This window comes from Cyphellophora europaea, assembly GCF_000365145.1.
Source record: "Cyphellophora europaea CBS 101466 unplaced genomic scaffold supercont1.2, whole genome shotgun sequence".
NCBI classification, from domain to species: Eukaryota; Fungi; Ascomycota; class Eurotiomycetes; order Chaetothyriales; family Cyphellophoraceae; genus Cyphellophora; species Cyphellophora europaea.
Window position 1 is genome coordinate 396,930 of NW_008481808.1, and position 13,438 is coordinate 410,367.

Consider the following 13,438-nt stretch of genomic DNA (forward strand, 5'->3'; position numbering starts at 1 on the left):
GTTTAAGCATGCACACAGCCACTCAACAACCCGCAGCCGGCCCCACCGGCGCGCAGAGTACTCATCACTCCGACTCGCCTCACTTGCACAGCGCGACACGAGACCTCTTGAGACAACAAAGCACAGACAGTGCCACAAGCATCGACTCGTTCCCCCCTCACACCTCTACACCCCACCGACGCAGCTCTGTATTTTTTGAAGAAGGCTTGAAAGGTGACGATGCCATTGTGGACGCTCGAATAAGGCGAATCGGTCGACCCAGTCTTCGGGTGCGCTTCCGAAGCAAAGTAGACATTCGCGAACCAGAGGAAGTCGACGAGCCGTTCATCCAGCCTGCCCAAAAGTCTGACGGGCTACCAACACTATTACTTACGGCTCCTCGCATCATGTTTTTCACTCTCCTGCTCGCCGTGCTTATACCTAGTCTGGGCCATTCTCCCTTCTTGAAAGCCGGGATATCGCCTATCGGTGCAGAGGCTGGGCCCATTAAGGTTCCTCTCGAGGAGCAGAGAAAGGCAGTTCCCACGATCGAGAAGAGACAGAACTCTGATACCGATATCTGCAAGAGATGGTCCGGCCAAAGTGCCGTGGTCAACGGGACCATGTACTATTATGGCGGCAGAAAATCGACGTCAGCAGATCAGACGTCAGATACCTGGAGTAAGATTTTGAATCATATTGCAGAATCAATGCTGACTTGCAATAGCAAATGACTTTCTGTCACTCGATCTAACGAAAAGCTGGCAAATATCAAGCCCTTCTATGACAGGTCTCCCGCAACCGTCAGGAGTCCCTGAGGTTTCCCTAGGCTACTTATGGAACTCATTCGACACGTTATACCTGTATGGTGGACAATTCTCCGATTCTCCTGTCGAATCCCCTGCACCCTTCTCGGTTTGGCAGTATGACATCGGCGCATCGCGGTGGTCAGAATTGGACAATACCGAGACGGCCGGTGGTGAGAATGCGCAGCCTTCGGGGCAGTCTGTGCAAAGAGCCGCAGAAGGCGCTGGCATTGCAATACCACAACTGGGGCGAGGCTACTATTTTGGAGGCCATCTTGATGGTTATACCGTGGAAGGTTGGAGCCAGTCTATCCCAAGACAGTATCTGACGAGTCTGCTGGAGTTTACCATGCCTGGATACAGCAATCAGGCCGTAAACGATGGCAATACTGCCGGCTCTGGGGGCCTCTTCAGAAATATTACCGAGGGTGGTGTCCAGGGTTCTGCCGGTTTTCCAGAGCGTGCTGATGGAACTTTGGTCTATGTTCCTGGCTATGGCGAGCAAGGCGTCTTGATTGGCCTCGCTGGCGGTAACAACGCGACATTCACCCAGCTCAATATTATCGATGTATACGATATTGCAACATCATCGTGGTATCGACAGGCTACGAGTGGAACATCACCACAAGTGCGGGTAAATCCCTGCGCTATTGTTGCGTCAGCCGCCGACGGCACTTCTACGCAGCTATACATGTTCGGTGGTCAGAACTTGATTCCAGCAGGCGAACAAGAGCAGTACGATGATATGTGGATTTTATCGATTCCCTCGTTCACCTGGATCGAAGTCGACATGAGCGATCAGTCTGTTCCACCCGCACGAGCTGGCCACATGTGCGCAGCTTGGAATTCTCAGATGGTCGTTTGGGGAGGTTATGTTGGTCAAGATTTGTCCTGCGACAGCCCCGGCATCTACGTCTTCAACCTTTCTTCCCTGGCCTGGCAGAACGAGTATCGGGCACTCTCGGACGGCGAAGATCACTTGAACAGACAGACCTCTCAGGACGATGATTCGTCTGCCCTAGGAGGCTCATTTGGTTACGCAGTGCCTGGCAAGGTTCAGGAAGTAATTGGTGGCAACGCTGTCGGTTCAGCCACAATCACGGAGCCTGTGCAGACACCTACTTCCGGCCCGATGGCTACCGGTAGCCCGATCACATACACAGTTACCGGCTCTGATGGATCTGTGGTCACAGAGACGTCCACGCCTGGGGCTTCCGATCATGGTTCGAGCAATTCAGGGGGCAGCAGTAACGCCGGCGCCATTGCAGGTGGGGTCATTGCCGGAGTACTTGCGATTGTTGCGTTGTACCTGGGTTACTGCGTCTACGTCTACCGCAAGCAGTTGGCCGTCTACAAGAATCATGTTGCTATGGCACAGCGTGAGCACCTGGCCGGCGACGGTGGTCGCGCATTCCTTGCTGTCCCGCCCTCAGTTGGGAAGTCCAGCAAGGAGAAGAGCCAGTCGAGCAGTGACCCTGGTCGTAGCAGTGATGAACGCAGTTGGAGACGCGAACTGGGTGCCAGCAATCCCTACCGCAACGCTCACGATGATGCTAGGAGCAGTACGGACGATGTGCAACTGGCGCAAGAGCCCAGCTTCGTGGGAATATTATTGAACCCCAGACGCAGTTTGAGGGTTGTGAATCGTGATTGATCTATGAGCGAGCATGATCTGTCTGTTTCACCTGGAGCGCGAGGCGCTGAGATTCAAAAGCTTCTGTACATATATACATACGACAATGTTTGCAGCGGAGCACATGCATGGACCTTACGACTATGATACCTAATGAATGCAAAAGGTTGATCATCTACTCGATCGCACGAGAGTGTTGAACGTTCAATTTGTCATGTTGATGATCATGATGGTAGCTCCACCAAGCTTATGAACGATCCATCTGTGCTCCCAACCTCGCCAGTACCGCTTAGAAACCAGTCAACATCCTGCTTGACCGCCTCCATATTTTCTAGCGTATCCTCTGTCCACCTTCGCACGTAGATGGTTCGCATACCCACCTTTTTAGCTGCTCTCAGATCATATGCATGCGCAGCCACCATGACAGATTCCTCCGGCAAAACGCCTACCAGCTGCAACGCTTTCCGATACATGTCTGGATCCGGCTTGGTCACTCCAAGAAGCTGGCTCGACAAGAGCATGTCAAATGGCAGACCAGAGGACCGCGTCAGGTCCAGCTGCAGTCTAGTTGTGCCGTTGGCAAGGACGAAAAGCTCATATCTCTCGCGGAGCTTGTCGAGGGCCGGCGGCACGTCCGGCCATGCAGACATGTGGTGCCACGCCTCAATTACCTTGTTCCGCTCCTCAGCATTCACTGAGATGTACTCGAATTGCTTGCTCTGCAGCAGGACACCAAGTAGCCTTGCGTGCGTGGCATCGATGTCTTCCGGTGGGAGTCTCTGCTCAAATCGTGTGTGTATGTCAGCGAAGAAGGCTTCCCGCAGGGCAATGGCCAGGCTGCTTCGGGTGTTGATAGCGATATCTTGGGGCAGGGCAGCCACGACCGACGAGTGCCAGTCAAGGCATGTGCCCATGTAGTCGAAGAAGATGGCTTTGACGCCGGCGAGGTCTGGTGGTGCAGCGATCACCATTCTGATGCCAAGGCCACTTCTATTCAGGTGATCGTGAACGAGATGCGGGGAAGGTTCGACACTGTGACATTTACTTCGTGGCCTACGCTCTGCTTTCTGCGAAGGCCTCGTGAAGGCACGTTAGGGCGTGCCATCACCCCAATACGCGTCGCGTACGAAATCACCGGGAATAAGGCCAATGCTTAGAAATCTTGGCCGGAGTAGAGCGCTTGCACCTGCACTTACTTGGGAGGCCTGGAAGCTGGGTAAAGACGGTCGGTAAGTCTGCGAAATCTCAATATTGCTGGAACGGCGAAGTGAAGTCCAGCGATGGCCAAACGTTAGAAGCGTCGACGCCTTTGAACTGGTCTAGTGCCATGCCACACAGTCCATGGCTCAACGGCAGTGCACTTTTGTTTGTATGGCCCCACATCAAGGAGCGCCAGCCTTGCGTGCGGGGATAGCGGTCCACTGAAAAGTTTTCTTGTTGAGAGCGGATGTGCTTCCGATCTTTGACAACAGTTTTAGCCTCATATCGGAACGCCGCTGATGCTCTCGGGCTGCCACTTCGTTACTGCGTTGCACAACCACGAGTTACCGGGCATGCAACACGCCTCGGTACCGAGCCTTGTCCATAGTCGTAGGTTCACCGTATGCAAGAAGCTTCCCAGCTCGAGAATGCTCGTCACGTAGCACAGGGGCCATTGTAAAGGCCTCAAATGTTTTCCCCTATAGACCTTTTCCCCTCACTACACTCCACTCCACCGAGCGCGGGTTAGAGTAGTATGGAATTCTTTCCTCGGTTGCCACTCCCGTCCTCGTTCGCACCGAAAGCTGCACAGCCTCAGCTCCCGCCGTTATACTGCCCTGTGTGGATTGTCGGTCCTGGTCGACCTGCGCCGCCCACTTGTGAGTGGTGGACACGGCAAATTTCATCCGAGAATACTAGTCCATCGATGCTTTCGCTTTTCGCCGCCTTTTGATCTGGCGCTTTCTTCACCGCGCAGAAGCTAATGTTCAAAGACTTGCCGCAAGAGTCCAAGTGCCTCTTTTTCTTGTCATCCTTCTTCGAATTTGCTTAACGCCTCAAGTCTACAATTCCTGTTGTGCCCCAAACTCTTGCTTTGTTTCGCTGCCTGTCATTCACTGCCTGAACTCTCGCTCCACCTGGTATACCCACTCGGTCTTTGAGAACTCCGCCTTTCACTCACTACCACCGACAGCCGGTGGCTGACCGAGAACCAACTGCCGTTCACTGCCTCAATAACATCCAGATGCTACTAACGAGATATTCGTTCCGAGTATAAGCCATGGATTTTCCCCAAGCCGAAAAGTGCTATAGTCACGTCTCGGCGCACAGAGGTGGCCGGCGCGACTCCTCATCGTCAGAAGATATCTCTCCCGACAACTCACCGACATCCTCGACCTCTCGCCACAAGTATGCCTTCCACGACCTCGCCGACACCAAGGCTCTTACGCCGCAGGTGTCGCGGGCGTCGCGGCCCTCGGTCTCCCGCGAGCTCACGCACATCACAACAGCCGGCACAACTATGACCATGGATCCTTCCTACGAAATCGACTTTGAAATCGACGACCCCAAGGACCCGCGAAACTGGCCCATGTGGTACAAAGCGCTGAGCATCTTCGCCATCAGCTACGGCACACTGATCGTCGTCTTATATTCCACCTCTTACACCGCTGCGATCGCCGCCATGAACGAGGAGTTCCACATCACCAACGATGCGATCACGACACTGGGCGTGACGACCTACCTATTGGGTCTGGCCGTGGGCTCGCTCGTGCTGGCACCCATCAGCGAGACCTACGGCCGCAAACCCGTGTACGCCATCTCCATGTTCTTCTTCGTCATCCTCATCGTCCCCTGCGGCTTAGCCACCGACATCACCACCATCATCGTGGTGCGCTTCTTCGGCGCCTGCGCCGGCGCTGCCATGATCGCCAATGCCCCCGGCACCGTTGGCGACGTCATCAGCGACAAGTATCGCGCTACGGCGTTCAGCATCTGGAGCATCGGCCCCATGAACGGACCGGTGTTTGGCCCGTTGATTGGCGGCTTCACCACCCAGTACAAGGGTTGGCGGTGGGCGAACTGGGTGGTCATGATTGGTGGAGGCGCCGCGCTGCTGATGATGCTCTGCATCCAAGAGACGTACAAGCCGCGACTACTGCAGCAGATGGCGAAGAAGCGGAGGAAAGAGACGGGCGACAGCAGATGGTGGAGCAGATATGATGTGCGTGTTGGGTTTGGGGAACTGATGCGCGTGAACTTGAGTCGACCGTTTGTCATGGCGGTGACGGAGCCCATCTGTGTCTTTTGGAACGTCTATATTGCCATCATCTACGGTAAGTTGCCCCTCTCTCGCCCACTCAACTCGGGTGACGAAGCTGACTTTTGGTGATAAAGGCATTCTATATCTCTGCTTTGTCGCCTATCCGATCGTCTTCACGCAGCACAGGGGCTGGTCGGCCGGCGTTTCGGGCTTGTCCTTCCTCGGTATCGGTATCGGGACCATGATCACCATTTGTGCGGCGAAGCCAATCCGTCTGATGATCGAATCACACAAAAAAGACCCGGCCACGGGGGAACCGCCGCCGGAATCGATGATGAGCGTGGTGTGCATCGCGGCGGTGCTCATCCCTGTGGGCCAACTTTGGTTTTCATGGACCTGCTATCCGACAAGCATCAACCCCATCATCAGCATTGCGGCTGGCATCCCGTTCGGCGCCGGTAACGGTGCCGTGTTCATCTACGCCTCCAACTACCTTGTACATAGCTATGGAATCTATGCGGCCAGTGCCATGGCAGGTAATGCCGTGATCCGATCGTTCATGGGCGGTACCCTACCTTTGGCCGGTCCAGCCATGTATCGCGCATTAGGGCCGAACTGGGCTGGAACATTGTTGGGGATCCTCGAGGTCTTGATCATTCCGATCCCTCTGGTGTTCTATCGATACGGCGCAAAGATTCGAGAGAAGAGCACCTTGATCAGGGAGATGAGGGAGGAAGAAGAGAGGCAAGAGCGGAAAAAAAGGCGGGCGCGGGAGAGGGCGGCCAGAGAGGCGAAGCGGATAGAGCAGAAAGGCAAGGGCTCCGGAGAGGATGCTGACAAGGCCGTGGAGCAGCGACCAGGAAGTGTGGAGGAGATTCCGGTGCAGTTCAAGGAGAAAGATATGGTTTGACGAAGATACGGAAGCTGTGCGTTCACAGCATGACTTATGGGAATCTATGCTTGCATATATACATTGGAGCGCGGAGTCTAGGTGCCTCAAAAATACAGGGAAGCAGCATAAAGCACATTTTGTGACTTTTCTTCCGAGACGGAAGCAGCAATGATCAAATGCACGCCTGCCGTCGTTTCCACCCGAATATGTAAGTGCTGACCTAGCATCTAACGTCTCAAGCGAGAAGCAGATACGTCCTCCTTGGAACCTGAACCTGGCTTCATTATGTTTGATATTGCACTCGCCGACTACCACTACCACGGCACTGTAACGATTTGCGATCCGCTTGGTCCAATTTGTCTGTAAGAGGCTCCAGGCGGAGTGGTGGAGAAAACTCTATTTCACTGCCTGAACTCGAGTCGTGGCTCCGCTTTTGACTACTGACTTGACTTGGTGCGATTCCGTGGTTACCTTCCTTCTAGGTGCCGCTATAGGTCATACCGTAACTGGGATTGTCAACAGGTTTCCAGCGCGGCTTGAGAATCGGAGCACGAAGGACCAGCTTTCCCATCCGGTAGGGCTGCCTGAACTCGAGCGGAACAACCGATTGACAGTCTTCAAGCACCGCGTATCGGTTGGACGTATCGGAACAGGCCACGGTAGATATTAAGCTAAGAGTCCCTGCGACTGGCAACTTCCTACGATGGGTGTGCTCCAATTGAGACTGTCGAAACAGCCGTCGTTGTTGTGAGATCATCGGGGCAACGGCCCGTTCAACAGTCCCCACCTAGGCTGAAGGGAATAATCCAGATTCAGAGGACATGCGCTATACATACATCGGAAGAGCAGGGGACTTGTGGATGCACCGCGTATATGCTTCAACCCAAGTTTGGATGTAGGTCGCAACGGGTGACATACGAGCCAATGTCCACTCGTGTTTTTATGCCCCCTACACGATGTCAGCTTCAGCGACCGACCAAGTCCATTCGCGCCTTCCTAGATCTTGAATCTGTGCTGTGCGCTTCACGAACAAGCATTTTCGTACACGACTCTCGTCCCATTGGCGTGCAAAAGCGTCATCTCGGATAGAGCTCAATGGGTATGCTGCGGCCCATGGTCACCAGTCACGTTTCCGAGTGACCACGTTGACGTCAAGCCGCAATCACCGCCAGAAGTGTGTCATGGCTGAGAGTTGCATCGTGAGTGATCAGACTGCATAGTCTCTTCTCTTGCATCTGGGTTTCGTAAAAGCATGCTCGGGGCTCCAAGCGAAGGTAGCTCCGAACCGCAGTGCTCAGTCGTGAGGGACGCTGGCCTCCTCATCCCGCGGTAGTTCCTCGATGCAATCGGTGATCAACACCATCAACTCGTCGACATCAGGTCGCTCACTCGGCTCGACCTGCAGACATCTACTGACAATGTCTCGAACAGAAGCGCAGGGGTACTGCTCGGCACCGTTCGCAGCATTCCCATCGCTATTTGCTTGCTTGTCCTTGCCCTTGCTTGCATTGCCTTCGCCTGGCCATCGCCAGTCTCCACTGAGTACACATATGGACAGTGATCCACCTGTCTCATCGGAGCGTGCTTCGAAAGGCGACTTGCCAACCAAACATGCGTACATCGTACAGCCCAGACTCCAGATGTCGACCTTGGTATCAATGACGCTGCCGGTCTTCACATCGAAGAGCTCAGGCGCGCGATATGGCATTGTTGAGTGTTCTGCTGCGGTATCTTGAACGGCCAAAGCAAGGCTTCGGCTAGTAATCGGCGTCGGACTCGGAGCCAGCGATCCCAAGTCCATGAGTATCGGTGCCTCGCCGTCATCATCAACCATAATATTTCCAGGCTTGATGTCTCGATGTGCATATGCTCTTGTATCGCCCGGACCTTTGCCTTCTTGTGCCCTCGTTACTTCATCTGGCATAAGAGGCTCTTCCTGCTCATCCTCCATGTCTGCTTGATGTTGCTGGTCGGCAGTCATGGTTCTCTTCTGCGCTCGTGCTTTACGGCGCGCTGCGTCGGCATCTTCTGCAGCTGCCTCATCGCGAATGGCCTTTGCAGCAGCCCGCGAGGAGGCGTTCGGATTTGCATTTCGAACCCGGTATTGGTGCATGGCCTTCAGGGCGTTGCAGACGCCAAGCATGAGCTTCATGAGTTTCCGTTGAGGGAAGCGGGTGTGGTTGACTAGGTTGGCGTTGATCAAGTCTTGCAGATTACCTCGCCTGTAGTACGGTAGTAGGATGTAGACCGTCTTCGAGGAGCCGCCCGTATCGCCAATGCCGGAGACTTTGGTCGTGGAGTCGTTCTGGACGGCATGATCAACGCTCTGTATTATGTTCGGATTGGGCGAGAAGAGTGTGTACGCCTCCACTTCTTTCAGCGCTTGTGAGACTGACTCTTGTCCGAAGGGACATCTGATCTTCTTCAGGGCGTAAAGCGCAGAGTCCGAGGTGTCCTGAACGAGGTAGACGTAGGAGAAGCCACCCTGACAATGTCAGTCACAAGCATCGGAAGGGGTCTCCGCACACACCTCACCGAGAAGCCGCAGCATACGGAAGCTGCGACTATTGATCTTGAGCTGAGGCGATCCGGGGAAGCAGAAGACACAGTTGGAGAGTGAGTAGAAGACATCCATGAGAGTCTGCGCCATGGCGGAGGCAGGGGAGCACTGTTGTCTATAATAACGCCTGCGATGGTCGGTATCAGGTCACAGCGACGCGGCACACCAGGTGGGTAGGTTACTGGTATCAGGAGAGCATGGTGTAGGTAGCGCGAACTGCGCCGGTGAGACGCGCAATGGGGGCCCGAAAAGGTGACAGGCGCGCCGCTACGAAGCGAGGCTGGGCTTTCCTCGGCGAGGCTGCATATTAGACAGGAAACTGGCCTTAAAACGTTTCTGAACAACAGTATCTCCCAGGCCTTTCTCTTCCATTTCGCCTCTTGACAGTAGAGTCTTCCGGTGCCCTCACTTTTGCAGCGGGTGCTGCAGTCGACGCAGTATGGCCGCCTCCCGCCCCTGTGATGCTCTATTCACTGTCCGCTTCCGTCGCTGAAGACGACGAAGCCTTGTTCGGAGTGATGGGATTCAACTCAACCGACCCATAGGTACTGACAATGCCACCCGGCTGTTTCAAGGGCAGAATTGCAACATTAATGGAAGTCTCCTGGGAATATGAATTCCACACGTACGTCAGCTTGTTATGCGCCTCCTCAAAGCAGACTTCCGTCATGATCCTCCGTATCCGCTTCTCGGATAGTATTTCTTCGCAGTGAGTGATCGTTCCTAGACCCGTCTCTTCCGTTTCAAGAAGATACTGTGCGATGAGAGCGCAGTGCTCGCAGTTCCAGGAGCTCTTTTCCACCGCTTTCGGTCGACTGATAGCCAGGCGGCGAATACGGGGGACGCGACACATGTGGCGGGCTCGTCTTCGCCAATTGATCGTAAGGAGGCGCGTGCGCCTCGTTGTGCATCAAGAAACACGCTTGTACGTCAAGACGGACCAGCATTGGGGCAACCTGGTCTCTGATCATTTCCGCCGTGGTCATTGTTGAATCCTGAAGAGGAGCGCGGGTATTTGGACGGGGTGTCCAGTCCTCAATGAGTTTGAGACCCACTTTGACATGCATATACGCGGCGGAATAGTCGCATTGAAAATTGTCGTATTGATTAAACTGGCCATGTCAGCGTTTCCGACCAAGGTTGAGATAAAAGCCGGTTACGACCTCCCGAATCCGGAGGACCTCCTGGCAAGCAAAGGACGATGAGGACTTCAAAAGGCATTCGATTTGTAGACGTATCGCGTAAGACCTGTTGAATGGCATTGTTGTACTGCTTCCACGAGAAGAGTCGCAACGCAACGTCCTGCCTTGATCGTTGTCTTGTGCTTGGAGGAACCAGTCGGTAGCTTCGAGGGCCTCATGCATCGACGCCATGGCTGTGAGAGCATGCTTGATGGCGGGTGGAGAATAGGACAACTGCAACAGCGATGTAGTCCAGTAAGAAGCATCCTGGCTGCCCAAGATGGCCGTTGCCGTCTGCAGTCGGAAGTAGTGGTGACTTCGACGTTCTTGCTCCGAGCCAGGAATATTAAACGGCAGACTTGAGATGGAGAGAGGCCCGTAGCCATCGCAGAGACGTCCCGTGCTTGTGCATCCCAAGCAGGGTGGTCTTGTTTCGTCACATTTCAGGTGACGGACCCCTGACGAAGTCCCGTCAATACCGCATTGAAAAGGTTGAAACCTCGACTCACTTGCATGTGCGACATCCGGCCCTGGTCTTGCTCCGTCGTACCTTTGGTGTAGCGACTGGATCGGTCTCTATGACAGAGCCTGGTTTGAATCTGGAGCGAGACCTTTGCTTTTGCTGTTCGCTAGTCTCCATAGCACCATTCGCAGATGTCGGGGTGCCATCAGAATGGGTACCTTGAAGATGGATAAAGTCTAGATATCTACAAACACTCTAGGTGAGCAGTTTCCTGTCTGGCCCATACCTCGCAATATAAACAAAGCAAAGGTCTGGAGACGGTGGCGCAAGGTGTGAGCAGTGTTTCTTCAACTTGACGAGGTCGTATTCAAGATATAAGGAGCGTCACCACGCCCGACTCGCTGGGGAGATCGATGCCCTCGGGCCCGCTCGAGATCTACGTTCATTTCCTCACAGAGCCCAGTGAAGCTCGCGACTGCTATGGACTGGGTTCGTTGATGGAAGTCTGGCAGGGCTGAGCTAGGAGCTGACCAACAATCCGTTGATCTAAGAGTTCAGGGGAAGAAGGGTAAGTTTGAGGCCCAGAAGCCCTGAAAGCTGACACCCGAAAACCCCGCCTCGCCCGCCTCGCCGCCCGTTGAAGTGAAGTGAGTCCCTGGTCATGTCTTGGGCAAGCTACATCATGCTTACACAACAACTTCAACTCCCAGATCCTCGGGCCATCGTGGCTGATCGACGCCGTTCCCTCTCGTGCCCACCTGATAACCTGGCTTGACTTCACCGTTCACCCACTTCGCCACCGGCTTGACGACCTGCACCTCCACACCTCCCAGATTCTTGACCTTATACCGGTCGAAGAACTCTGGGCGGAACAGCTTGTCAGGACAGTTCTGCTTGATACACTTGATGAGAGCCGGGATGGTGTAGTTCATGTTGTGATAATGGCGGAAAACGGGGTTGCCGTGAAGTGCGTGCAGTTGCTTCCAGACCTCTTTGGGATAGGTGCCGACGGAGAACGTCAACCAGCGGGAGTAGTAGTTAAGCGCGAGCTGTAGCTTCGTCAGCGAACTCTCCTCCACGGCATCCAATTTAGGTACGTACATCAACAGTATACGAACCTCCCTGCTCGGCTCTGTGCAGCAGAGCCGTCATAATCGCAGTCGTCCCCGCGATACCTATGCAACAGTCATCATTGGGTAACGACGGTCGTCATGCGACCAGAAACTCACCAGTGCAATAGTCGCTGTTGGGAAATACCGGCGTGACGGCCTCCCCATCCGCAAGGCCCATGGCCCTTCCATACTCAATACTCACCCCACAGCACGCATCGCTAATCTGCTGCCAACCACTCCTCCCCATCCACTCTCCTTGCCACCCATAGCAGTTCTCTCTCGCGTACACGATCCCTCTGTCCCTCCCCTCCACCAGCTTCAACACATCCTCTTGTCCAAACCCATACTTATCCAGCACGTGCGGGCGATACCCCTGCAAGAACACATCCGCCTCCTTCACCAACCCCCTCAGCGTTTCTCGATCCTCCTCCTTCCGCAGGTTCAGGAAGCAGTTCCACTTCCCGTGACTCAGATCCAGATGCAAGCTGCTCATGTCCGTGACGTCCTCACACGTCACACGCATCACACTCGCACCCAGCTCCGCCAGGCCGCGACTCACCGCCGGACTCGCGATCACGCGCGTCAGGTCCACGACCTTCAGCCCCGCCAACGGCCGTTCCGCTGATGGCTGCACACTCGAGCTGGGCGCCGGGTCAGGCCACCAACTTGCCTTTTGCGACGCGGAGGGGTGCTGGTGAATCTCGAAGAGCCCGACGTGAGCATTGGCGCGGCCGTGTTGGGAAGTGTTGTACTCCTCGACGGTCCAGGCGATGGTGCCGGCTTGTCGGTGCGTGTCGGCAAGGGACTGTAGCTCGGACGCGGTGTATTGAGCGCAGGCCTCCTGGAAAGGAGCGGTGGCGGTCTCGAGGTCTGGGGCCGGGGTTGGGGCATCGAGAGGCAATTTGAGGGAAGAGATGGTCGGATCGGGATTCATAGAGCCTGTGAAGGGCAGGGAGTTCGGTCAACGAGGCTGCGACGGAGAATGGGAGCGATTGAGGGACAGCTTACCGTGAGCGTGAAAAAACCGACCGTCCTTGGTCTTATAGATGTTTGTGGCAGCCAAGCGATGAAAGGAGCTGGTTGCGGCGTGCTTGTCGCGGTTGGGAAAGTACTTTCCATACTCTTTGGCACTCTCTGGGTCCGAGAGCGACCCGAGTGTTATTGCTTTGCCCTCGGGGTCCAGAGTCCAAATTAAGGTGGACATGATGAACAGCTGAGCGTGATCACTGTGCATGGTCAGCCAGAAGCCCTGCAACCACGCACATGGCGGCTCTCTTTACGTGTTAACGACAACCTCGGCGGGTTCGACGCCATATTTTCGTTTCCGCAGTGCATTCACAACGAGAGCCTCGTAAGCCTTCAGCGCAGAGACACTCTCAGCGAAGCGCCAATTTATGGGTAGCGACGGAGAGGCACTGCCTTCGAATCTGATGAGCTTCGCGTCCGCCTCATAGTCACTCAGCAAATATGCCTTGATCAGCGGGTTCTGTAGGATGCCATCGTGGAAGACGCGGGCGGCCTCTTCAGGAACAGAGTAGTCTTCAATGGAGGGCGTGATACTACCCATGATG

At 54.8% G+C, this 13,438-nt stretch overlaps 5 protein-coding genes across 5 annotated transcripts; 2 read left to right on the forward strand and 3 right to left on the reverse strand.

Annotated features, from left to right (window-relative positions):
- Positions 1 to 8: 8 nt before the first annotated feature.
- HMPREF1541_01628 (uncharacterized protein) lies at positions 9 to 2,439 on the forward strand (the record flags this gene model as incomplete). The annotated part of the gene is made up of 2 exons (XM_008715986.1): positions 9 to 660; positions 707 to 2,439. 2 exons carry the CDS (start codon positions 9 to 11, stop codon positions 2,437 to 2,439), a joined length of 2,385 nt encoding a protein of 794 aa, XP_008714208.1.
- Positions 2,440 to 2,642: 203 nt separating this feature from the next.
- On the reverse strand, positions 2,643 to 3,389 carry HMPREF1541_01629 (haloacid dehalogenase, type II; the record flags this gene model as incomplete). The annotated part of the gene is made up of 1 exon (XM_008715987.1): positions 2,643 to 3,389. The coding sequence occupies one exon, from the start codon at positions 3,387 to 3,389 to the stop codon at positions 2,643 to 2,645; it is 747 nt and encodes a 248-aa protein (XP_008714209.1).
- A 1,289-nt stretch (positions 3,390 to 4,678) lies between these two features.
- Positions 4,679 to 6,569, forward strand: HMPREF1541_01630 (uncharacterized protein; the record flags this gene model as incomplete). Its single annotated transcript, XM_008715988.1, has 2 exons — positions 4,679 to 5,732; positions 5,794 to 6,569. 2 exons carry the CDS (start codon positions 4,679 to 4,681, stop codon positions 6,567 to 6,569), a joined length of 1,830 nt encoding a protein of 609 aa, XP_008714210.1.
- Positions 6,570 to 7,845: 1,276 nt separating this feature from the next.
- Positions 7,846 to 9,201, reverse strand: HMPREF1541_01631 (uncharacterized protein; the record flags this gene model as incomplete). The annotated part of the gene is made up of 2 exons (XM_008715989.1): positions 7,846 to 9,036; positions 9,082 to 9,201. The coding sequence occupies 2 exons, from the start codon at positions 9,199 to 9,201 to the stop codon at positions 7,846 to 7,848; spliced, it is 1,311 nt and encodes a 436-aa protein (XP_008714211.1).
- Positions 9,202 to 11,441: 2,240 nt separating this feature from the next.
- Positions 11,442 to 13,434, reverse strand: HMPREF1541_01632 (uncharacterized protein; the record flags this gene model as incomplete). Its single annotated transcript, XM_008715990.1, has 5 exons — positions 11,442 to 11,804; positions 11,857 to 11,930; positions 11,985 to 12,806; positions 12,876 to 13,093; positions 13,148 to 13,434. The coding sequence occupies 5 exons, from the start codon at positions 13,432 to 13,434 to the stop codon at positions 11,442 to 11,444; spliced, it is 1,764 nt and encodes a 587-aa protein (XP_008714212.1).
- Between the last annotated feature and the right edge of the window lie 4 nt (positions 13,435 to 13,438).